The sequence below is a fragment of the Mauremys mutica genome, chromosome 6 (genome assembly GCF_020497125.1).
Source record: "Mauremys mutica isolate MM-2020 ecotype Southern chromosome 6, ASM2049712v1, whole genome shotgun sequence".
Classification (NCBI taxonomy): Eukaryota; Metazoa; Chordata; order Testudines; family Geoemydidae; genus Mauremys; species Mauremys mutica.
Window position 1 is genome coordinate 102,149,354 of NC_059077.1, and position 27,110 is coordinate 102,176,463.

Sequence of the window (27,110 nt, forward strand, 5' to 3'; positions counted from 1 at the left end):
CTGCACACCGCCCTCAGCTCTGCTGCAGTCTCCAGCCCGCAGCCCAACTCCTCCGCCACGGCGGCAGCCCCGTCCTCGGCCACCGCCCCCTGCACCGCCAGGTCTGCCCGGTGCAGGTTCTGCTTCCAGAGCGCGCCAAAGGAACCCACGTGAAACACGCGCGTGTGCAACTCGGGCACCTCGTACTCCGGCACCGCGCCGCCGGCACTGCCGCTGCCGCTGCTTCCAGCCATGTTTACAGCACCCCGGGGGCGGGGGGAGAGGGGGCTGGGAAGCGAGCGCCCGCTGCATTCTGGGATTTGTAGTTTCCCATTCTCCCGTCTCTTAGCAACTGCCCACAAACCCAGCCCCCTGGTTTCCTTGCACTGGGCCGCACAGTCTGCACACAGCAGCGCCAGCCAGCTAAGCACAGTTCTCAGGCCAAAACCCGTGTGACTATTAAATAGTCTGGTAAGAAACTCACTTCTTTTTAACTACTTAATATTTGTCTCTCTCTTTTTTTTAAAGGTTCTTTGCTTGCCTAGTAAAAACACTTAACAGTGAGCACAGCACCGATTGCAGGCTCTCCGTAGAACCAAAGTGATTGATGATCGCAAGGGGCTCTCATGTGCCATGATGTGTAGGGTGACCAGATGTCCCGATTTTATAGGGACAGTCCCGATTTTGGGGTCTTTTTTCTTATACAGGCTCCTATTACCCCCCAATCCCTGCCCCAGTTTTTCACACTTGCTCTCTGGTCACCCTAATGATGTGGGATGTCAAGACAATGCTGCATTTGTAAATATTTTTAAAGAAAACTACTACTGGAAGGAGTAGATTTAATAATAGCTTCCCTCTATTAAAACGCCTTTAATCCCCAAACCCTTATTATTAGTCTATGTATTTTGCTAGCTTCTAAAGTAAGCGAGGTGCTTTCCAGAGAGTTAGAGAGAGAAGGCCCCTGCCTAGAAAAGGTTACAATCAAAAACCCTCAAACTGCAACCTGATCCGTGTGAGTGGACTCTTGTGCCCATTTAGAGCCCCACTGACTTCAGTGGGGCACCACACAAGTGTGACGGCCCAGCTGTGAGGCTCATATTGCAGGATTGTGGCCCACAGAGCAGGTTGTACAAATGGGACCACGCGCAGTAGTAAATTTACTTCCAGTGGCATGGGTTTACTAGAGTGTGTCAAAATAATGTTTCGAATGAAATATCACACAATACATTCATTTCCTTTCAAATTTCTCTGTATTTATTGGCAAAATGAAGAATTTTGTTTTGTCTTGTTGAAAAATTACATGACATTTTTGAACAAAATGAAAATGTTATATTTGGCATTTTTGACCAGCCCTACTGGTTAGGGTTGGTGCCCTAGTAGACAATAAACAAATGATGAGATACAATAGCTAAGGACTGAGCAGTTAAGCTAGCATACTTTAAAAAAAAAATCTAATGCCTATTTCTCTCTATTGACCTCTTCCACCCTCATCCTCACAACCTAGGCATTCCCATATGAGATGAGTGGTTTCCTAGCAGATGCTTCAGAGGAAGATGTGGACAATTGTGGACAATTATTGAATAACCTAGGGGAAGTTTCTCCCAAGCTTCCATCAGAATGCTTCAGCAAACCACCCTTAGTATTTCCGTGAGAAAAAAACTAGGAACTGTAGGCCATTTGAAAAGAGTATATTTTAGAGTGCAGCTTGAAAGAGGAGAGTACATGACCAAAAGGAGTCAGGAAAGTGGGTCCATACAGAGATTACTACGTGATAGGGGCAAGGAATGGAGTGTAGGAGACACACAGTGAGGTTTGTCCTGCAGCTTTGGCAAAGGGAAGAGGCTAAAGAGGAAAGACAGGAAAAAAACAACCTTTATAAGCTATAAAGCAGTGCTCAATTCCTTCACTGGCTTCTACTCTTCTCTTCATAGCAGGCGAAGATTTTGCAGCCGGGTCTTGCAAGCTTCCGCATCAGGCCTTTAATCCAGACCGTATCGATGACTGATGACAGGTCTACAAAGGCTGTGCCAGTCTTAAATTTCTTCCAGAATCCGGCCTCAACACGTGTTACAAAGGGCCAAAACTTGGTTGCAACAACTGCATTTAGTCTGAAATCCTGCTTGTTCTTCGGGGGATCACTGACTCGACGAGAGGACTGACTCTCCAGAGAATTATACATTCCAGGAATTTGTAGGTAGTGCACAGGAGTGATATCGGCCTATAACTTCCTGGGTTATTGGTTGGTTTTCCTGGTTTGAGTAGGGCAATAACTACTGCCTCCAACCACGCTTTTGGGATGCATCCGGATTCCATGGTTTTGGTGTATAGTTTTGCCAGCTATTGGACTCTCCTGTGGCCTAGTTGATGAAGAAATTCCAAGGGGATATATCTCTACTGGTCATCTTTCCTTTCTTCATTGTGGCTAAACTGTCTTTCACTTTGTCTGTACTGATGGCGATGGGGTCTTGTGGAAGGATTGAGGTCACTGTCCGATGTAGTTGACAATGGATCTCTCGCTTGGTGTTTTTGTTGAGTAGTCCTTTTGTGCTCTTCCCAATTTGGAGGCTATGAAATTGGGCTGAACTTTTGAGGTTCGGTATTCTGTCAGATTAGCAGCTCTAAGATGTTGTAGTAAGGCTCAGGCATGGTGACTAGAGTGTGTGAAGTTCAAACCTTCAACACATTCAATCCACCTCTGGCATCTGGCTGAGTCTTGAGACTCTTAACAGGGCCTTCGCAACCTGTCGGCTGCCTGACTGGTTGTACTGCTGGTGCTCTTTTGTCCAGCAGGGAGTGGAAGCCCCGGGGGATACTCTTCTTGGCGGCAGCAGTAAGGAATCCAGCGTATCTGATAACATTCTGGTGTCATGGGGATTCAAATCACCACTTTTTCTATGGCTTCCTTATAGCAATCCCAGTCGACTCTGGCCAAGTTCCACTGTGGGATTCATTTAGCCTCCAATGAAGTCACACAAATTTGGATATGCGGATGATCTTGCCCTGGAAGCACAAGTAGCACCTTCAGCAACATCAAGTCCACCTTGAATAGGGACCACAATGGAGGAATATTTCCAGAAATGGAGGCTCAAACCAAATCCTCACAAAACAAAAATCACTGCATTCCATCTTGATAACAGAAAGACTAAGTGCACCCTAAATGTGATCTTCTGCAGCAACACTGTGTGACATGACCCCATTCCAACCTATCTCAGAATGAAGCAGGATCCCACGCTAACCTTCCACGACCACCTGAAGAAGGTAGCTGCCAAGACGAAGGCAAGGGTCAACCTGGTCCAGAAACTGGCAAGCACAAGCTGGGGAGCATAAGTGTTATGGACATCAGCGATGGCCTTTGTATACTCCGTAGCTGAGTACTGTACACCATTATGGACCAGAAGTAGCCATACTCAACTTGTTGATGTCCAACTGAACACTGCAATGCAGTGCATCACTGGAGCCCTCAAGTCGACCCCAACACCTTGGCTGCCAGTGCTCCCCCATCCATTTGCTGTGATGCTGCAACCATTTGGGAATTCCATAGGATTGTGGGAAATGAACGGCTGCCCATCCACCAGGACCTTAACAACATCCCTTACCACTGCCTGAAGACACATAAGGCCTTTTGGACCCACATATTTAACCTTCATCAATACAACTTCAACCCCAATGAAGCTTGGAAAGCCGAATGGAGTTCACAAGAAGTCAAAATAAACACCTTGTGAAAGACCCAAAGCAGAAGATCTCTGGCTTTGATCTCCCACAAAGCTCATGGGCAGCCCCAAACCATATCCACACAAGCCATGGCAGAGGTGGTTACTTGCTGCATAAATGAAAAATGTAAAGACTCTCCAATGTGTGATAGTGGCCACCCAGAACAGACTATGGAACATATAACAACTCAATGTCCAATTCACAAATAGGAAGGAGGCATCACAGTAATACACTCTGCTACTTCAATTGCAATTATCTGGGTTAACCATCTAAATGTAAAGTTATAGTTGTTGCACTACATTTACATCAGCCAGATGAAGAAGACTCTTCTCTTGCCTCAAATTAAAGCCTCTCATCTTCACTGTTGAGGCTTTGCAAAATTCTATTTCCACCTACATCTTTTGCATCCTCTTTCTATATGCTGTGTTCATAGCTCATCATTTCCTTTTGACTGCTCCCTCTGCATCATCCCCCTGCTCTTGCATTTGTGCCACTCTTTAGGTTTGCAACAGCCTCTTGATTAAAGGTTACCTCTTTCTCCCCCTGTTTAAAACGCCCCCTCCCCCCAAAAAATATAGATGTTTCATGAGTCATTCATTCCAGTTTCAAAAAACACACCTCACTCTTTGTTCTTTATTGTGTAGTAACCTCTCTTTGATGCAGATCATTTATCTCTGTTGGACACACATTACACATTGTGCGTCACCAGCACTACATGAATAATAATATAATCTACATACTGAAAACACAGCACCATTGAGACTTAGCCATCTTTGGGACTGAGGATGATGGCCTGGCATAAAACCAACACATAGCATGATATTGTGGTGAGCAGAGAGGGGAAATTTTGGCCAAGGAAATTGGGGTAAACTCCATGTCTTATAAAAGGTTCCCTGGATCTTTAAAGTCCATGCAGAGCAAACAGGATATTGGTTTTGAAGTTCTCTGAAAGACCCAACACAATAAGAGGTATGGAACTCAATGGGTATAATCTAGCCTAAAGTGAAGAGAAATGCCATCAAGGACTTTGCCAGCCCATGAGGGTTCCTCTGATGGGACAGAGCTGTCCAGACATGAGATCTGTGGCTGAAGCCTTCTGTGCTCTAGTATTCTTGCTGTTGAAATGCTCCCTTGAGGGTTGTTTCAGTCAAGTGTATTATAATTAGGGTTGCCAACATTGTATTTAAAAAATAAGGGACTGTTTTTTTAGCACCCCCACCCCACCCCACCTCTCCTCCCGATATTCTTATTTGTCTTTATTATAATTATTTATTATCGTTGTTAATAATAAGCAGACTCACCTACATTCGCCAGGGGTATTTCGTGCTGCTTTTTGTAGCACTCAGCTACTCTCCATCTTGTTGTACAGAGATGAAAAAATATGGCACATCTCTTCTAATAAAGGACTGCTGGCAACCCTAACTGTAACCAAGTTATTGTGCTGACTGGGTCTGTGCACGTGGCATATCAATAGACTGCTCCTCCCAGATGGGAAGTTCTCAGGAAGTAACACTGGGAGGAAGGTCAGGGGAGAGGGTGCTTCCTGCTCAGGGAAAGTGAATGAAAGTGTTCTGGAGTCAACAGTCCCAGAAACAGTTGGGAAGCTGCCTCTGTCCCCTCTTCTGTCATTGTTGGGCTCATGCCTGCTTTGTGCTAACCCACCAAGAAAGAGACCATGAGGTCACACACTATGTTAGGAGCCGTCTCCATCCACACCTTGTTTTTATTGTGGAGTTTCTTTGTGCCTCCGCCAAAGAAGTAGCTGAGTTGCAAAATACCAGTATCAACAGCAAAGAATAAAAACCAGGAGCAGTGGGAGGCAGTGGGAATGCACAGATGGAGGTGTAACCAGGTCAAATTTCAGTGAGTGGCATTGCAGCCTGGCTCATCCAGGGTTGCAACACCACCCAGATTTGACCTAAGGCAGCTGGCCCAAGTGGTGTTGTGATCTGCCACACAGGGATTCTGTTCCTGTACAGTGGAGTATAAGGGAGTCAGCTGAGAACTCTACTCCTGGTGGCACTAGCTTGTGCACTTTGTGAGTAAGAAAGAGGGAATACTTTCCAGCTGAAGGAGACCTGGGGTTCCTGGAGGCAGACCAAGTACCAGAATGGAATCCCAGCCAGGGGAGGAGGCTGAAATTCTCTTCCTTCCAAAGAAATATTTGATTTGGCACCATTGGTATTATCCCCATTTTCCAGATGGGAAGCTGAGGCATGGAGAAATTAAGGATCTGATTTTCAGAGCTGTTGAGTATCCACAGCTCCACTTGCAGTTAAGAAAAGCTCTGGGTGCTCAGACACTGATAAGCCAGGTCCCAAGTAACTGACCCAAGAACACTCAGGATGTTTATGGCAGAGACAGGAATTGAACTCCTCAGTTCCAGGCTAGTGCCTTAACCACAAGATCATCCTTCCTCAGTTGATGCACAAGTCCTTAAAAATATAGACTTATAGACTTTAAGGCCAGAAGGGAATATGATGATCATCTAGTCTGGCCTCTTGCACATTGCAGGCCACAGAACTTCAACCACCACTCCTGCAATAGACCCCTAGACACAGAGCCCCAGCACACTGTCATGCTACAGCTGGTGAAGGGATGGTAATGTAGTTAAGGTATAAGTCTGGAAATCATGTAACCTATAGTATATTCCCACTTCTATCTCTGAATCACATTGTTAAACTTGGGAAATTTTTAAGTACCTCAACTTCCTCCTCTGTAACACTGGATTAAGAATACTTACATAGTTCACATGAGTGTTGTAAAACTATATTAATTAATGTTTTTAACAAAGCATGTTAAGATTCTGTGGTGGAATACTATAGGAGTGCAAAGCATTGTTATTCGTATGCAAGTTAACAACCAACTCCATCTTTGATCACTGGCTCAGTCCTGAGTCCTGTAATGTAAACAACTTTTTGTTTTGTTTTGTTTGGCTTTTACATGTCAAGGCAGGGATATGAATGATGATTTCGACACAGTAATGTACATGAAAGCTGATGGCAGCAGGTCTCACACTTGGTTCTTTTTTTTGTTGAAAGCCCAAATGGTGGTATTTATAGCAGATTTATTAGCCCAAACACCTGTCTCAAATGTTTGCAACTTCTCTGTTTTCACATATGTGCAACACTCCAGCCTATTCTACCAACACTCTGGAAAGTCCGTCATATACCCTGAGTGTGTCTTTTGTTGCAGTCTGTTCTGATATTCTCATAAGTTTCTGTGACCTAGTGGGCACCAGCTATGATCATTCAGTTAGGGTGAACTGCAAAGAATGGGGCAGCTAAACCCCCAAAAGCTGGTGGATATTCCAATACTTAGATTCACCAATGCAGCATAAAACATCTTCTTTATTATCTTACTGGTTGCTCAGAAATCCAAACAACACAGTTCCCTTTAAGTGATCAAGCCTCATCCATTCAAATATGATGAAAATTTTTGTAAATCTTATTTCATCATATAAAAGAAAAGGTTCTACCAATCCCAAAGAATCAGACACATTACCTCCCAGGTTAACGAATGTTTCCGATCTTACCCAAATACACGCTACAGCCAATTCTTATTAACTAAAATCTAAAGGTTTATTTATAAAAAGAAAGAAAGATGAGAGTTAAAACTGGTTAAAGGAATCAGTTACATACAGTAATGGCAAAGTTCTTGGCTCAGGCTTGTAGCAGGGATGGAATAAACTGCTGGCTTAAGTCAAGTCTCTGGAGTCCATCCACAGCTTGGATGGGTCATGCAGTCCATTGTTCAGAGCTTCAGTTGGTAGCAAGGTTCCTCCAGAGGTAAGAAGCAAGATTGAAGACTAAATGGAGAAGATGCAGCTGCCTTTTATAGTCTTGCCATGCGGCCTGTGCTCCCTTTGTTTCAAACACAAGCTTCCCAGCACGTGGCTTGGAAGCCTAGAGTTCTCTCCATAGGCATTTCCCTGCATGCCTTGCTGAGTCATAAGGTGTATCTGCCTTCTCTTAATGGGTCAACTGTATAGCTGATGGTCCTTAATGGGCCATCAAGCAGGCTAGGCAGTGCTGATGCCAATTTAGGCAGGATACCAAGGTTAACACTGATCCTTGTGAAAAGTTGTATATGATTTTTGATAGCCACAAGTGGTCTGGACCTTTATCTTACATCTCCCGAAAAGACAACACTTCCAAAGCATAGCACTTTCTGTTCTGTTCTCACACAGCATATTCAGAAACTGTTAAATAAACTGAAGACAGTTTTTAATGTCCTTTATTCGATTACGTATTTTGATCTTGAATTATAGCATAGATGAAGAATATTACCTATTATCTGTCACAGGTGAGAATATGGATGTGTGCAATCCAATTTCCCTTAGTGGTTTGATAAATATGTCTTATTGTTCATTCCAATATTGCTAGCAGTTTAAAAAAATATATGTTGGTTAGGGGATTTGCAAGTAGGAATATTTCAGAGTGTACAAGATTATTTTTTAACAGGAGGAAATAGTTTTATGGTTAAAATATGCAGCTTAGCTACTCAGGAGCTATGTGTTTTATTCCCATCTCTACCACTGACTTAGTTACTCTGTGATTGTGAAAAAGTCACTTATCCATAAATTATGTATAATGATATTTTCCCACTCTAGAGTAGTGTTTTGAAGCTTAATTAATTATTGTAATCTGTTTCATGATTCTCAGGTGGAAGAAGTCCAAATAATTAAGTGTACAAGAATTTTAGTATAATAATTGTCATTGTTCACTTGTCCCTTAGCTTTCCCAATTTTTTTTGTTATGATTTCACCAATCTTCTTCAACTGTTTTCCATATTTTTGTTTAATCTCTTCTTTTTGTGTCATGATATTTTATATTTACCAAATGTGTAAAAGTTATTTAAAAGCATATCCTGGCATGGCTACATTCCACATGATCACAAGCTTAATTAATTATTTTCCAAAATACTTTCATTTATGTTGTAACTAATATAGTTTCTTTGAACTGTGAATAAGACCATTTTCAATCTAAAGTTAAAGTGAGGACTCAGTTGACGACAGCTCAAGAAGCCACATGAGTGTCTTGTTACTGTCTCTGATTTGCATTTTTCTTATTAGATACACTAATTGCTCTGTTTATATAATCACAAGACCCATTACAAACTAACAGTGCCAAGGAAATGAATTGAGATTATTTGAACTGGAGATGTAAGGGTAATGAACAAGTTCATTGTCATCTTTCCATGTTGTTGTGAGCAAGTCACGTAAGACCTGATCCAAAACCCTTTGAGTAAGCGGAAGTACTCCCATGACCTTCAATGAGCTTCGAATCAGGTCCTTTATCTCCTTGAGTCTCATATGTAAAAATGAGGGAATAAAAGGAATTGCTGTACTGGATCAGACCCATTGTCCATTCAGTCTAGTATCCTATCTCCAGCAATGGCCAGCATCAGCCACTTCAGAGGGAGAAGCAAGTCTTTTCCTAATTTCTATTAGTTAGAGATTGACTTGAATCCTGTCGCAGATTGATCTGACCCAGTAAGGGGAGTTGGACTTGGTCTCATCTGTATGTTATTTATCTAGATCATGACAGTAATGTGTTGGGGGATGGATCACTTCATGATTGTCTGTTCTGTTCATTCCCTCTGGGGCACCTGGCATTGGCCACTGTTGGAAGATCGGATACTGAGCTAGATGGACCTTTGGTCTGACCCAATATGGCTGCTCTTATGGGGTAGCATCCAGGATGGATGACTAGTCAGGAAGACTCGATTTAATCATGGATTTCTACATATAAGTGCATTCTTGTTGGTTGTTATAACCTTAATACATATTCTTACAATTCAGAGATAGATGTAGGTTTCATTTTTAGAAGGTACACACTATACATTTTTTAAGTAATTTATTTTGAAAACTTTTCAGATTAGTTTTACAGCTATATCAGAAAACGAATGATTGTTTGGTTATTTCATTTACCAAAGGTAAGTGAAGCGGATATTTATTAAGCCATTGGGAGATGAACTATCTCCAGTTCAAAAGGTTAATCATTAATATTTGGAGGATTTTCTTGCCATGTTGTATTAGGAGGAGAATATCACCACTCAGACATTTAAATTGTTTTATTTAACTAAACCAACAACGTTATGTATTCTGGATTTTTTTCTTATATAATATTTTAACAAAAGAAGCATATGAATTTTTGAATTTACTTAAACATTCAAATTTTTTAAAATCAGTTTTTTAAAAATTGTTTTAACTAAAATTGTTAAATATTAAAAAAAAATTAAACTGACTATGTCAACATGAGAAGTTTAAAATATTAGCTTCCGCAGCTAACTCAGTCGTCTTCACCTTTGTTTTCCTGTTTGTTCATAATCTGGAAAATGAAAAACAAGCTTTCCTGCTTTTTCAGGTCCCAAACAATTTCTCAAATTGGAATGAATTAGTCCAAAGGAAGAAAATATCCTTTCCCACCGGCAGAAGAAGCTACTGCTGTTAAAAGTGAGTTTATCACTTCAACAGTCTCTGAATCCAAGTGCTTAAGTGACTTCCACCAATTCACTGGTGTGACTTTCTTTAACACATCATCAGCAAACTTATATTTCTTGGATGGTTCTTATTCCCAAACTGGGTCTCTCTTACAGCCTGTTGCCATTATAGGTTTTCCCTTCTAGTGAGAAAATGGTGTAGATCTCAAAACAAGAAGGCCACACTCAGAAAGACCTCAAGACTTCTAGAATATGCTGCTCAAACAGTTTCACTTTTGTTTCTACTGTCCCTCCCTTCTCACATTTATCTCCAGACTTCTTCTCCTTGCCCAGATCTATTCCGCCCCCCAACAATCTTCTATTCACTGAACTTTTTGAAACTTAGAGAGAGAGGTAAGGACAATAGGGTTCAGGTCTTTTATTTCTTACCGATTATTTATTTATTTGTTTGTTTAAAAACATTTTTGCTGCTAACAAGCATGTTATCTCTGGAGATACAAATCCACAGTTTGAGAACTGCAAAACTAAGCATCTTTGATGGTATCTTCTAGACTGAGCACTGAATCCTACTGGGTAGATAGAAAGATTAACCTAAATAATCTATACAGAAGCCCCTGGAACCCCATAAAATTGGGTCCCTAATCCATGAACTATTGGAACTCATTTACAAAACTTTTCTTAAACATGACATGAATATATTGCCTCATACTATAGAATTAGAATTTATAATCCCTATTCCATGATGAGATATCTTTGAGCTATAATATATATTAATTAAAACTATCTTTAGATAGGTTTTTTCCTCAAAAATCATTTTGTCAAAAAAATCCGATTTAAATTAAAAAAAATCTGATTTTTTTTTTTAATCATTGATTTTTATCCACCCTGGTAGCATCACAGAACCAAGGTCTGGGGAAGGATTGGCAGTGGCTTCCTGGCTGCGAGAGTTGGTGAAGGCTCCTAGGAAGGGTGGGTGCTTTCACACATGCATGCACATTTCAATTTAATTATAGGTTCTTGCTTTCCCCTTATCTTCTGTATCATAATTTAGAACTGGATATCTACTCATTGCACACTACAAAGTCCCTTTGGACCGTTACATAAATAACAAGCAGTCACAGAGGCAGGGCTCTAATCTGTGGCAAAAGTGGCTTAAAACATTAAGGGCCATGTCCTTAGCTGTGGCTAATGAGCACTTGGTGCAGCTGGGTGTGGGGCACTAAAGTGTCCGTGCTGCCCAATTTTGAGGCTACTCTGACTGGGCTGATCTCCTGACCAGCTGTCCCAAAGGCCTGTTTTGGCAACTGAGTTGCAAAAATCCTTTATCAGATTTAATATTTTTAGAAAATGCTAAAAATGAGCAGGTATAAATGATTGTGCAGATTGTTAAAAGAAGAAACATGAGAGAAGAACAATAGTAAGAGACTCAGAAAGGTAATAGGAGACCAAAGGTAAGCAAGAGACAGAGAAGGCCGGGGGGGAGGAACCTCAAGAAAAAAGCCCTGTGCATCTCCCTGAGGATTAGAAGAGGGAATGGTAACCTGTGAAGATGTCATCCTTCCCTAAAGATATCGGAATTGGGAATAAGTCTAGTACAAGATATCCGTGGAACTTAATGTGTGGGTCCTAATTATGTTCAGTGTCTTAAATCTTTGCAGGATGGGAACAGTTTTCAAAAGTGATTGCATAAATTATGCATGCACATCCTATATTTGCATGTACAGATGGTCACATAGGCATGCAAAATAGGCAATTGTGTGTTTAAATTAGCTTCTTCTTCTCTTCCACCAGAAAAAAAAATGAACTGGAGATGGCACACACAACTTGATACAGGCCATATGGCTAGGCCCTCAGCTGATGTAAGTCTTCAAAGCAGCTATATTGATTACACCAGTTGAGGATCTGGCCTTGTCTTTCCAGTATTGAGCCCCACATACACACAGATTGAGGCTCCATACCCCTGAAGTACAGAAAATAGTTTCAGATCACAATACTTGGGAGATAGAGGTTCAATTTTCTCTCTAGGTTCTGTCTCACAGATATGTTTGCTCCTCCTGGATATTGGAACAGTAGATAGCGCTTCAGCAAGAACAGGAAAACATAAAAAGGCAAGTAAAGGAAATAAGAAGATGAGAATATGCATAATCCACACTAGTTTCAAATCAAGCGTCAGATCAAGAGCAAGGGCCCCAATTGTTGATTTATTTCTGTTTTGTTCTTTCAGATGTGTGATAGTCCTAATCAATCTGAAGAGTATGTTGAAGTAGGTGTGTGCAAACCTTACATTACTAAGGCCTGCACTGGTAACATGCCAGAGTCCTGATTGCAACACCTAATTTATGCAGACTTGAATATTTAAATTGAAAAACAAAAACAAAAAAAAGATAACCATGATTATTGTTTGTACATGAGCTCCGCCGTGCTGCTGATCATGTTTACCCTCACTCTGCAGTGACCTGTAGAAAGAAGCTGCTGGATGCCTTAGGACACATTTGGCTTCAATGTTCCATTGTGAGAACCCCCAATTAGGACATATGAACTGTTTCTGAGATTCATAGATTAAAGATTTCCTTTCACTCAGGATGTGCTCTGATTAGGCAGACTACATTCTCCAGGTGTTAGGCACCCTTCAGTATTGATTTCCTAATACGTATTCAGTCAGGTCCTACTCAAATGTTTAATCCATTTTCTTTTTGCCAAACTGCCTTTTGATTTCCAGAACTTCAGTTTGAGGGAATGTTACTGTGACAGGTTGGACTCCCCCAGTGATGAGCTGCCAAAATATTAACAACCGGATCCCTCCTCCTCACCCCATGAGGGGTCATACCCCCCCCCCGGGGACTCCTGCCCCATCCAACCCCCCCATGTTCCTTGACAGCCACCCCCCGGGACCCGTGCCCTATCCACCCCCCTTCCCTGTCCTCTGACTGCCCCTTGCCACCCCATCCAACCCCTTCTCAATTAATTCAGTTACTTATTCTTGGGGTTCAGAACCCCTGTTCTGCCCCTGGGATGTCTGGACCCTGATTGTCTCCCATGAACAGATGAGCCACCATGGTGTAGATCCTGTGATTTTTGTGCAGGTCTGTCACACACTGCTTTTCAACAGAGTAGTAGTAAATAATAAAAGCATAGCATGGTCACTCTGATGCTGGTCGTGTCAGTAGAGAATTTCTCCCCTGAACCCAACTACATGTACCCTTTTGATCACTAACATATTAAATTAAATTATTGTTTTAAATTTCTCAGCTGGTTGATTTTCAACATTTTCTTAATTTGTGTTTAAACAAATTCCAACTTTGGGCCAAATTAATCAAAACTAGTGAAGAGGGGTGCAAAGCAACTCCCAGGGTTGCCCTTGCACTAGCCAAGCCATTGTGTATGTACCCTTTTTTTGCTAATACCTGTAGTGGGCAGGACAACAGACACAGTTTACTCATTTCCCCTATTTAAAATGCAAAGGTTAGAGTTCCTGGACAACACACTATTGTGGACAGTATTTCACACTAAATATTAATAAAGGGTCATAGTCATAAAAACACACACAGAATTAAGAATTCATCAGGTCCTTAGCTAAGACAGTCATTACAAATGAACGAGGAGTCCTTGTGGCACCTTAGAGACTAACAAATTTATTTGGGCATCAGCTTTCGTGGGCTAAAACCCACTTCATCAGATGCATGCAGTGGAAAATACAGTAGGAAGATATATATATACACAGAGAACATGAAAAAATGGGTGTAGCCATACCAACTATAACGAGACTAGTCAATTAAGGTGGGCTATTATCAGCAGGAGAAAAAAAACTTTTGTAGGATGGCCCATTTCCACCAGTTGACAAGAAGGTGTGAGTAACAGTAGGGGAAAAATTAGAATGGGGGAAATAGTTTTACTTTGTGTAATGTTATAAATGATGCACATACATAGACAGAGTCCTTTGTATCCTAACTTTCATAGGCTATATTACTAATTTTTATAAGCTTGAGAAAAATTCCTACACTTAAGCAGTGTTAAATGTCATTATATTTCCTTAGAGGATTTCACACCTCACTAAAGTGCCTGCTAAATCTAAGTGTCTCAATAAATAAAATAATGGAACAATGGTAGAATCATACAATTCTGATGAAGAAAAGTCAGTTCTTTTCTGAGCTGAATTCCTAGAAGATGTCTTCATGGCACTGGCTGTTCTGCTAAAAACCCATCCTTAGTGCTTGGAGGGCTAGAGTAAGGCTCTGGGGGTCTGCAGATGGATTTGTTCCCTTGATGGTAGATGGGTTTGTGTCCTCAGGGAACTGCTCTGTGCCCTCAGAATCCTGGACTCCTTGGCTGAATCATTATAGTGTTGTCTGTAACTCCCAGGCTGTCTGGATCTTCCTAGCTCTCTAGTTACTTCCATTCTGGAATCTGTCCTGCTGTTCCCAATAGCAACATGCCCTGTGTACAGCAGTTAGCTGCCTGACTGGTTCTGCGTCACCAAAGGCTCCTTATATAATGATGCCTCCTCTGAGTCAGTGCCCAAATTCAGAAAGGGAAGGGGAGGAAACAATTGAGCAGCTGCTGCATTGCGAGCTGTCTCCCTGTTTCCTTAACTTCCCATCATCTGACAACACAGCTTTGGCGTATGGGAAATAATGCCTCTCTTTTAGGTGGGCTATCCACATATGTGTCACCTCTTTGGAAAGTAGCAGTTATTTCCATCTCTGTGTTTCAATTTTTTTTCCTGGGTGGTAGTGGGGGCAGCTTTAATCTCTGCTGGGATTTAGGGCTTGTCTACACGTACAGCACTGCCGAGGTGCAGCTGCATCGCTCTAGCACTTAGTGAAGACGCTACCTACGATACAGCTGTGTAGAGCTGCGTCCGTTGGCATAGGTACTCCACCTCCGCGAGAGGCGGTAGCTATGTTCCCAGGAGAAGCCCTCCCATCGATATAGCACTGTCTAAGCCAAGGGTTTGGTCACTCAGGGGTGTGGAAAATCCACGCCTTTGAGCAACGTAGTTATACTGACATAAGTTTGTGGTATAGACCAGGGCTCAGTAGGAGTTCCAGCTCCAGGAACCACAGCACAGAACAGAATAACTGCATCTACACTCTGGCAGCAACCCACTGCTGCTAAGACCTCCCACTTTTCGGCCTCTGCCGTCCCCTTACAGATGCCATATAAGTAGTTTCTATCTCTCTTAGGTATTACATAGCCCCCGTCACCATACTAATGGAGCACATCACAGCCTTTAATATATTTATCCTCACTCCTGTGAGGTGGGGAAGTTCTGTTGTCCTCATTTTACAGATGAGGAATTGAGATACAGAGGCTAAGCAGGGAATCAAAGCAAGATCTCTCAAGCCCCAAGCTAGCATCCTAACCACCAACCATCCTTCCCCTCTGGAGTCAATTTGTGCTGCTGCAGTGTAGTTCTCTGCTTTATTTTCTGCCATAGGTGACCTATCTTATGCTGGCCCACAAAGGCATAAAATCTTGCACCAAGATTTGCACATACACTAATCTGGCCTTTTGTCTCTATCATAATGTTCTTCATTTAAATACAAGATTTAAATTGAGTAACCAGATAGCAAGTATGGAAAAATTGGGACAGGCAGTGGCGCATAATAAGTGCCAATATAAGATTAAAGCCCCGAATATTGGGACTGTCCCTTAAAATCAGGACATCTGGTCACCCTAGCTTTACAGGATGCAGATCCTGCAACTCTTACGACTGGTGTGAGTAAGGGATACAGGATCAAACATAGTCTCACTCTTAAGATTTGCCTTGCTGGGTCTAAAATTCAATCTATTTTTTAAAATGGTCCAGTCCAAAAGGTCTTATTTTATATATATAAGCATATATTTCTCCTCTTGCTAATCCTTGCTTCAGTGGGAAATAAGAAACCAGCACATAAATGCTTGACTTTTCACTGTGACCTATTGTGTCTCACAGCCATCTGTGTTTACAGTAAGAACTCACCCACTTGTGTTAGTCTGTAAGCTGTACTGAAAATCAAAGCATTTTATCCGTTTCCCACTCCAGCAGCAGAGATCGGTTGCATCCTTAAAGGAACTCACTCTAGGTATAAATGTCTATGTGGCTCACATTTTGGGTCTAATGAACTTGGCAGTATCCTCTGAGCAAACATTTCAAACCCTTCTTTGCATTATTTGTAGTGGAAAATATGCTACTAAGGGAGTATTTATTAGCTGACTCAAACACCTTTTGTTGCACCAGCAAGATTACATAATCAGACTATGAATAGCCAGGCAAAAAGCAAGTGTAAAAACAAGCAAAATCATGAATTCCTTGGATGTATAAAGTGATACGTTCCTATACTGGCGACCAATGCCTCTCTATTTCTCTCTCTCTCAGCTGATTCCCAAGTTATCAGAAGATAGCCTTTGTGACTGTGGAAAATAAATCCTCCAAGCTTGTTCCAAGTATAAATAATATTTTTGCTGGACCATAAATCTGTATTAATTTATAGCTAATATAAAATAATCAAGATAAGACATTCTCTTTGGCATAATATGAAATTGGAATTCATCATTTTAAAAAAGAGGACATGAAAAGGAAGAAAAACAGGAGTACATTAGCGAAACACATTTGACACAGCTACTCATACCAAGATCTAGGTCTGTATGACAATTAAAGACCCAGTTGAGCATCCATGTATGTAGAAAATGTATAGGGAAGAACTGTTATAGAGGCTGTGCAAGAAAAAAACATTAAAGACAGACCCAGCAGAAAAATTTTATAAGTGTCTCAACAGAAACTAGGGCATTGATACTAGCTCTAGCTAATACGTAGAACAAATACAATCACCTTTAAAGTTCTAATTCTATCTACCTAGGACGAGGAAGAGCTTCTAACACATTTCTGGTTAAGTTCCAATTAAGAATGTGGGAAAACTTCCATTTTGAAACATGATGCCGGCAAAACTTCCCCAAACTTGTCAAGATTCAGTGAACTGGGACAAGACTTGGGGCTTGTCTACACTACTGCGTGGAGTAGATCTAGGGTGACCAGATAGCAAGTGTAAAAAATCGGGATGGGGTGGGGGGGTAATAGGCACCTATATAAGAAAAAGCCCCAAATATCAGGACTGTCCCTATAAAATCGGGACATCTGGTCACCCTAGTTCGATCTAAGATACGCAACTTCAACTACGTAAATAGCATAGCTGAAGTCAACATACTTAGATCGACTTACTGCGGTGTCTTCACTGCGGTAAGTCGACAGCTCCTCTCCATGGATCACCACCTTGTGATGGTGGAGAGGCTTGCGTGTCTCAATGACCCCGAGAGCGATGGTGCCTTTAGGGTCACCCATGGCAGAACGGTCAAGGGCGAGGTTCCAGACAAAGTGTGATCCAAGAAGTCCCTAACAGCAGAGCAGGCAGAGGATAACTGCACAATGGAGGTGAAACTGTTGCATAATGTTACAACGGCTGTGAAGGTGGGATGAAGGCTGCAGCAAATAGAGGATTTCCAATCATGGTGTCCATGCCATTGTTCAAGTCCTCTATCTGTCAAGGGTAGTGTGGTGACTGTTGTGCATCAGTCTCCCCACTTTAAAAGATGTCCTGCACAGGCATCTTCCAGTTTTTGGGACAATAACATTTGCACAAGTCAAAAGTCTGGTGGCAGTCGGCGAGTGGTAACGGGAACAGGACAGTGAAATCCGGAAGTTCCTAGTCACAAACTGACACACAGGCAGTGAGTATGTGATACAATCGTTTTGCTCGAGGATTGAGGTGGGTCGAGCATCTTGACAGCTGCACCCACGACCGAGCAGTCCTTTTTAAGATCCACTCTGCTCACCTCACATGGGGAGGAGGTAAGAAAAGGTACTCTAAAAATAGTCTTGCCTCTCTTTCTCCTGGCTGGATAGCTGCATCCAGTGGGATCACCATCTCAGCGGTCGAAAATGTAAGAAACGTTTCAACTTTGGAACTTGGATTGTACGTACCCTGATGGACAACTCAAACAGCAACCAACTAGAGTGGCGTACAACCATTATTGCTCATGAATTGAGTCGGTTTAACATCAATATTGCTGTTTTGTCCGAAACTAGAAGAGCTTATGAAGGACAGGTGAGGGAGGAGAAAGGAAGATACACCTACTTCTGGAAGGGAAAATCTATAGATGAACCCTGATTGCATGGAGTGGACTTTGCTATTAAGAACAAGCTTGTAAGGTGACTCTCTGAGGTACCAGTTGGCATCAATGAGCGGTTTATGACACTCCGACTGAGGCTCACCAAAAATCACAACTATTGTGAGTACCTATGCACCAACACTGGATGCCAATCAGAATGTAAAGGAAGATTTTTATTCTGAGTTGGAAACCATTTTATCAGAGACCCCTGCAGCAGACAAGATCATCCTTCTGGGGGATTTCAATGCACGTGTTGGACGAGACTCAGACCTGTGAAAGGAACAATTGGGAAAGAAGGAGTTGGTAAAAGTAATTCAAATGGAATTCTGCTCCTGACCAAGTGTGCTGAACCTGAACTTATTATTACGAACACCCTTTTCCGACAAAAGGAAAAGTTCAAAACATCTTGGAGACACCCATGGTCAATGCATCTCCTTGACTTACATCATAGTTCATACCCGAGATCGTAGTGATGTACTTCTCACAAGAGCAATGACAAGTGCTGATGACTGTTGGACTGATCATCGCCTTATTCGATCCATAATAAAAATTAAGATCGCTCCCAAATGGAGGCTGCAAAAGAAGCAGATCAGACTCAAACTAAAGGTTCAAGATTTGAGGGACCCTATTAAGTGTGACCACTTCCAAGCAGTCTTAGAAGAAAAGCTCCCTTCAGAGTTTCCAGAAGAAACTGAGGAACATTGGAGCCAGTTGAAAGCAGTAATCATCAATGCCTGTGAGGAAACCATAGGCTACCACACTAGAAAACATCAGGACTGGTTTGATGAGAATGATGCTGAAATTGAGTAACTCATCAATGAGAAGAGAATGGCATTTCATGCTTTGCAGAATGACATAAATTGTAATATAAAGAGAGAAGCCCATGCCAAGGTGAGGGTGGAAGTACAACGTACAACCAGAGAACTTAAGAACAAATGGTGGACTGAGAAAGTGCAAGAACTCCAACATCTCGCGGACATCCACAATACATGTGGTATCTTTAGTGCCATCAAGGCTGTTTATGGGCCAGTTTGTCATGGTCTGAATCCTCTTCGCTCTAAGGATGGAACCACACTTCTGAAGGACAACAAAGCCATCAATTCTCGCTGGAAAGAACATTTTGAAGATCTCCTTTACTGTAATTCTATGTTTGTAGATGAAGTCCTTGAGTAAATCCCTCAACGACCATTTAGGGATGAGCTCAGAGACCCTCCCAATTTGTATGAGGTGCACAATGCCACCATGCAGATGAACAACAAGGCAGCAGATCTAATGGGATCCCCGCTGAAATCTTCAAAAACGGTGGACCAGAGCTAATTCGGCAGCTTTACCTGCTTATCCTTAAAATCTGGATAAAGGAGGAGATACCCAGTGAAATGAGGGATGCCTTGATTGTCACTCTCTTCAAGAAAGGGGATAAAGTAGATTATGGAAATTATTGTAATAGAACTTGTGGTTGAAGGATTGGCCTTATTAACCACCTGAGGACCCATAACTCCCATGGAAGATGATCATACTTGGTAATGAGTGATTGCCTATCATCATCAAGTCGACAGCTGACGCTCTCACGTTGACTCTGCTTGTGCTCTTCGTTCTGGTGGAGTACTGGAGTTGACGGGAGGGCGCTCAGAAGTCAATTTATTGCGTCTATACTAGATGCAATAAATCAACCCCGCCGATCCGGCTGGTAGTGTAGACAAGCCCTTGGTCTAATCTGTCTCACCATCACCACAACAGTTGAAGCTGACAGGAAGATAAGTGGGGATAGAAGCAGCATGGAAGGTCTTAGAAGGTCTGAAGAGGAAAGTGGTTGTGTTTAAGAGGGAATGGAAGGGTCTCACAAGACACATGGGCATAATGATACTGCTATAGGAAGGGGGTTCGAAGTTCACTGAAGTTTCCATACAAAACAGACAAGTTTCACAGTTTAGCACCAGTTTCATTTGGAATTTTTGTTCACAAGAAGCTGAAATTGCAACTAGAACTCAAAGCACAGGAGAGTTTGTGATTTGTGAACTCTTGCAAGTTGAAGTCCCTGGTTTTGATTCATAGACATAGATGTCGACTCCATGGGTACTCCGGGGCTCAGCTGATGGGGGAGAGCCTTGGGGAAGGGGTGGAGTGGGGGCAGGAAGAGGAGGAGCAAGGGCAGGAGTGGAGTGAGGGCAGGGCCTTGGGAGAGGGAACAGAGCAGGGGCTGGAAGAGGCAGCATGAAGGTGGAGCCTTGAGGGAAAGGGCGAAGTGCGGGCAGGGCCTTGGCTGACGTGTGGGTTAAGCACCCCCCCCCCCCGCCCCCGGGACAAGGAAAAGTCTGCGCCTGTGTTCATAGAAACTGCAAACCAAACCTAGTGCCCCGGCACTGTTATAGTACTAGCGTTTGCTGTTTGTAAGGCAACACAATAAGTCTGTAAAAGTTAGTGTTATTGTTTACATTCTGAGGGTAGAGAGAGGGTGCCTGTTTGGGAAAGTGGCGCTACAAATTCTTTCCCAGTAATGTTACTTCTCAGCCACCCTCCTGTGAGACTTTTACTGGTGTATAGCCTGTAAGCAGAGCCATCCTTACCCACATGCAAAGTACACAGCTGCGTAGGTCACCAGGAAATTTGTGGCGCCACATTTCCTGGTGCCCTGTGCAGCTGCATGCTGCTCCCGCCCCTGCTCCACCTCTTCCCCAGGGCCCCCTTCCCTGCTCCGCCCCCACCCTGCCCCTTGCCCCTGCCCCACTTCTTCCCACCCCTGCCCAGCCCCAACCCCACTCCCCTGAGCTCTGCAGCAGGGTTGGAGCGCTGCATTCACCGGCGGCCCTGCCCTGCCCTGCCCCCCCCCAAGCCAGCCCTGTCACCCCCGTGGAGGCCTGGGACCCACTCCCCATCCCGCGGAGGCCTGAGGCCAGCCCCCCCGCTCTCCCCCGCAGAGGTCTGGGGCCCCACTTCCACCCCTTGCGGGGGAGCTGCGGGGGGCCACAGAATAGCTAGGGATGGCCCTGCCTGTAAGGGCCAAACCCAGGTCCCTGTACCAAGCCAGGGTAAATAGACTTGGCACAAGCGGATGGGAGTTCCATGATAGTTGCAAGAATGAAGGAATCCCTGCATCTCCTCAGGCTACAGAAGCAGAGTGACTTTGCAACTTCTACTGCAGCCTTGGAAGTGCAGTAACCTTCATAGATGCTGCACAACCCTCCATGGCAAGAGGGTTTGGTTGGTGGATTAGGCCAGTCATGGGAACCATGAGTCCCACATCTATTCTCCTCCTCTTTGGTGCACAAGTGTAGAACTGATGAATGAAATTGTTTTTAATTGTTCATTTTATTAATGTAACTTCGTAAGTAAAGTTTTATGAATGAAACAACGTTCATTCATAAAACCAGTTACCCCAATAACTGGATAATTGACAATAAAAATGCTTGTTAAGAGCCATAACTGTTCAGTCAAGTGCCTTTGTAAGTTTCACTTTCAGTCCAATTCCTACTTAAATCACTGACACTTGCACTGTTTCAGTATTGTAACTTCAGTTCACCATTTATTACACTTGCCTACATTGTAACTTCTGTTTACTGTTTGCCATCCACTACACTTGTCTATATTGTAACTTCTGTTCATTGTTTGCCATATTGTAATTCAAACCCCATTTTAAAACGCTCACTCCATTTTGTAAAAGCTTCCTCCAACCTTCATTTTTGCAAATCCTGCTGTACTCTTATTAGTTTAGTTTAGATGTGTGACTGAGGTATGTATGGATTATGGAATCAGCCTCCAGCCCCAGCCTGTCCTGATGAAATAGAGTTCAAACAACACAGGCTGAAGATGCAGACAAGAGCCCTAACAAAGTAAGAAGAGTCCACCCTAAAAAGAAAAGGTACAATAGAAGGAAGATCAAAGCCAGGTCCCAGGCTGAAAGTCACGCCTGCAATTGACGGGTGATCAATCACCAAACCCAGAGGCAGCGTGACACAGCAAGACCTATCGACTCTGGATTCAAACTAAAGCCTACAAAAAGGATGGGTGAAATGGAACACTTTGGAGGGTAACATTCTGCTGCCAACATGAAAGGGTATCGGTGCATGCCCAACAGAGACCCAGCTCGTCCTTGTGCCCGGCTTTCCTGGCCAGTTAGCCGCCACAAGCTATGAACCCAAGCTGCAAAATCAAGCCACGAACTCAAGCTATGTTCAGGACTGGTAACTATGCAGCAGCTGCAGAACATCTAATGGATGTGTGTGTGTGTGAGAATGTGTGTGTGTGTGTGTGTATAGGTATTAGGTATAATGTGTGTGTATAAGGATTAAGATATTAGTTATTGGTCATAAATCAAATTGTTATCATAATAAATGTGGCATCTTTGCCTTGCCCCCTGAAAAGATCCTGTGTAATTTTGCCTGTATAACACAAGGAGCCCTGGTGAAGCACAGCTCTGGGCAGGGCCGGCTCCAGGCACCAGCTTAGTAAGCAGGTGCTTGGGGCGGCCACTCCAGAGAGGGACGGCAGGTCCAGCTATTCTTTGGCAATTTGGCGGTGGGTCCCTCACTCCCACTCGGAGCGAAGGACCTCCCGCTGAAATGCCGCAGATCGTGATCACAGCTTTTTTTTTTTTTTTTGGCTGCTTAGGGCAGCAAAACCCCTGGGGCCAGCCCTGGGATGTGTGTGTGTGGCGGAGGCATCAGGGAGCATGGAGGATCCCTGCACTAGCTTCCCACAGCCTGCTTCTTCTCATGGCACTTGTTCTCCTGCTTATCTGCAGGGCCGGTGCAAGGATGTTTCGTGCCCTAGGCAAAATTTCCACCTTGCACCCCGCCCTGAGGCGCCCCCCTTGCGGCAGCTCCCCACCCTCACCCTCCGCCCTGAGGCACCCCCCCCCCTGCCCAAGCTCACCCCTGCTCTGAGCACGAGCACCCCGAGCACGCCATCGCTGCTTCACTTCTCCCGCCTCCTGGCTTGCAGCGCCTAAGCTGATTGGCGCCGCAAGCCTGGGAGGCAGGAGAAGTGAAGCAGCCATGGCGTGCTCAGGGAGGAGGTGGGGCGGGGGTGAGCTGGGGCAGGGAGTTCCCCTGCATGCTGCCCCCCCTTACTTGCTGCAGGCGGCCCTCCCCGCGTTCCCCTGCCCCAGCTCCCTCCGCCTAAATGCCGTCGGCGCCCGGGCCGCCAAAGATCCGGCTGCCGCAGTCGCTGCCAAAGAAAATGGCGCCCCCTAAATCCTAGTGCCCTAGGTCGCCTAAATGGTTGCACCGGCCCTGCTTATCTGGTCTTCCATACATCCATGGTCAAGAAACTGGATTAGGCACCAGAATTATTGGGTCTTTATTTCTTGCTCTGCCACAGACTTCTTGTGCGGCTTGCTCAAAATCGCTTACTGGTAACCTGTGCTTCACTTTCCCTGTCTGTAAAATGGGGGTAATAATAAGTCTGCTCTCAGAGGTTTTGAACTGTGGCCACTGGGAGCTGTGGGGGGCAGTGCCTGTAGACGGACAACATCAGCAAAATGTCTCACGGCCCACAATCAGATTACCCTGATGGGCCACATGCGGCCCGCAGGCTGCAGGTTGCCCACCACTGCATTAAAGTATGTAAAGTGTTCAGATACTATGGTCACAAGGACCACAGGAAACCATATACATAAAATAAACAGTATTTAAAATACCCATGGATTTGTGAGAGATGGGAGAGGGTGCAGTAGGGTTTTCCCCAAGAGTGCAATTCTATGGAGGCTATATATTAGGGGTACTTCAGTTAGTGTAACTAAACTAATATATTTCTGAACGTGAAATATCGTGTCCTGTTACTAATTTGTCCTAAATAATCACAAGATGCTGAATGTCTTGTGGATGTTCATCCTGAGAGTTAATGCCATTTAAAAATTAACAACGGAAGTTATTTAGTATAAATTGGAATGGAAATGCTCTCTGACATGTGGAATTACTGGACTATTTCTATCACAATACTTTCTTGAAAACTTTGAAAGAGAGCAGAAAATTAACATAGAAGTAACTGTGATAAGATGCCAAAATGCTTTCCATGTCTGTCAGCTGGATAACATTTCTGAGCATCCCTGACTGATTGATTTGCAAGGTACTAATAGGCAATATCATGCAAATATACATTCATTCCAGGCTCCCTTTGCCTCATCACAGCAGAGACTATGTGCCCTATCCTCTTACAAAGTTTGCTGTGCTCCATTAAGAACTTAAGAACATAAGAACAGCCATACTGGGTCAGACCAAAGGTCCATCTAGCCCAGTATTCTGTCTTCTGACAGTGGCCAATGCCAGGTGCCCAGAGGGAATGAACAGAACAGGTAATCATCAAGTGATCCCTGTCACCCATTTCCAGCTTCTGGCAAACAGGGTAGGAACACCATCCCTTCTCATCTAATAGCCATTGATAGATCTATCCTTCATGAACTTATCTAGTTCTTTTTTGAACCCTGTTATAGTCTTGGTCTTCACAACATCCTCTGGCAAGGAGTTCCACAGGTTGATTGTGCGTTGTGTGAAAAAATACTTGCTTTTGTTTGTTTTAAACCTGCTGCCTATTAATTTCATTTGGTGACACGTAGTTCGTGTGTTATGAGAAGAAGTAAATAACACTTCCTTATTTACTTTCTCCACATCAGTCATGATTTTATAGACCTCTATCATATCTCCCCTTCGTCATCTCTTTTCCAAGCTGAAAAGTCCCAGTCTTATTAATCTCTCCTCATGTGGAAGCTCTTCCATACCCCTAATAATTTTTATTGCTCTTTTCTGAACCTTTTCCAATTCTAATATATCTTTTTTGGGCTGGGGCGACCACATCTGCACGCAGTATTCAAGATACCCCCCTGACTGACATAAGTTTCACCAACAAAAATGCCGGTGTGGACAGTGCTGTTAGCGGAAGATGTTCTTCTACCGACATAGCTACTGCCACTTGTTGTGGGTGGTTTAATTATGCAGACAGGAGAGCTCTCCTGGCATAAAGCGGCTACACAGGAGACCTTACAGCATTGCAGCTGCAGCAGTACAGCTGTGCCACTGTAAGGTCTGGAGTGTAGACATAGCCTTAGTTTATTACAGGATTGGCTACAGGCGTTGTCTTTGGTTTGAGATCTGAGAACAATTGACCTGGGGAAGTGACTGGTCCTTTGGGGCTGGGAGTAACCTGAATAATGTTGTGATTTTTGGTGTAAAGTGACTATCACAGTCCAGCTTGCCTAGGTGAAAAGATAGACTGGAATGCCCAAAGGGATTGTCTATTCTAGTGCTTTAGGAGTTCACATTTGTTACTGTAATCTAATTATAGAACATGCAACTAGTTTGCGGTTTCTGCCCTGCTTTTTGACAGTCTGCTCTGAATTTGGCACTCATAGTTGTGAATTACTCCAGACAGCATAACAAGGTCACTCAATGAAGTTATTACGCAGCAGGTTTAAAACAAACATAAGGAAATACTTTCTCACACAATACACAGTCAATCTGTGGAACTCATTGCCAGTGGACGTTGTGAAGACCAAAAGTATAACTTAGGCTATGGCTACACTTGCACTTCAAAGCGCTGCCGCAGCAGTGCTGCCGTGGCAGCGCTTTGAAGCGCTAAGTGTAGTCAAAGCGCCAGCGCTGGGAGAGAGCTCTCCCAGCGCTGTCCGTACTCCACCTCCCTGTGGGGAATAACGTACAGCGCTGGGAGCGCGAGCGCTGGGGCTTTGACCACACTGGCGCTTTGCAGCGCCGCAATTTGCAGCGCTGGAGAGGGTGTGTTTTCACACCCTGCTGCAGCGCTACAAATTTGCAAGTGTAGCCAAGGCCTCAGTTCAAAAAAGGAGCATAGGTCTATCAGTGGCTATTAGTCAAGATGGTGAGGAATGCAATCCCATGTTCTGGGTGTCCCTAAATCTCTGACTGCCAGATGCTTGGATGGCAGGGGATGGATCACTTGTTAATTGCCCTGTTCTGTTCATTCCTTCTGAAGTATCTGGCACTAGCCACTGTCAGAAGACAGAATGCTGGGCTAGCTGGACCATTGGTCTGACCCAGTATGGTCATTCTTATGTTCTCATTTAACTTTATTGAATTAAGTGAAACCTTATTGAATTAGGGTTAATGCCTTTGTGGTAAAGTATATTAAAATGCAACTGTGTATGTGCTGTGGATTTGCATGTACCTTCTCTCGTACGGAAGGGGAACATTTATGAACCTCCTCTGTTTTCAGCCTTTGAAGCCACCCGCTTGGGGAGATATGCATGTACTAGTTCCAACTGGATTCTCCAGAGACCAACAGGCAAAGAAAATACTTTGGATGTTTTAAACTGACACACGGCCTTCTTCCTGATACAGCAAATGAACAGGAATCCTGGTCCAGGGAGGACCACACTTCTTATGGGGAAAGGGCTTGGGCTACTGAGGCCTCATAAGATTGTGTGCTTGTTCTGAGTTGAAGCTTGTAACCGCAAAAGAAACCACTTGGGTGGAGTGGTGCCTGGTAAGCTTATTAGAATGCATGTAGGTTCTTTTATTGTTTTTAATATGTTTAATAGGTTTAGTGCTTTTTACCTTACAAATAAAGTCAGCTTGCTTAGAAAGAACTGTGTGGTAACTTTAATCTGTAACAATCACACTGTTATCAGACTCTGAAAATGAAGAGAAAGCAAGCAGGTCTGTTTAGGCAGAGTATCTTTGCTGAGCAATACACAGTGAAGGCAGGGAACTGTTTAGCCTGGGAATACCCCAGTCAGAAGGGAGAGAAATGCATGTCTCTGTCCAGAAAGGCAACAGCTTAGAGGACATGGAAGCAGATAGTAGGCACCCTAGCTAAATGACAGAAGGGAAATACAAGTATAGTTGCCCTGAACTGTGTATTTT

At 43.6% G+C, this 27,110-nt stretch overlaps 1 protein-coding gene and 1 long non-coding RNA gene across 2 annotated transcripts in view; one reads left to right on the plus strand and one right to left on the minus strand.

Annotated features, from left to right (window-relative positions):
- The window catches only part of SNAPC3 (small nuclear RNA activating complex polypeptide 3), a 31,381-nt gene extending 31,129 nt beyond the window's left edge, over positions 1–252 (minus strand). The window contains exon 1 of the mRNA XM_045021306.1: positions 1–252. Within this exon, the coding sequence (XP_044877241.1) occupies positions 1–233 (233 nt within the window). The 5' untranslated portion in view covers positions 234–252.
- On the plus strand, positions 222–26,745 carry LOC123372817. The gene is made up of 3 exons (XR_006580465.1): positions 222–450; positions 10,059–10,147; positions 26,461–26,745. It is a non-coding gene; the product is annotated as an uncharacterized LOC123372817 (long non-coding RNA).
- Positions 26,746–27,110: the final 365 nt, after the last annotated feature.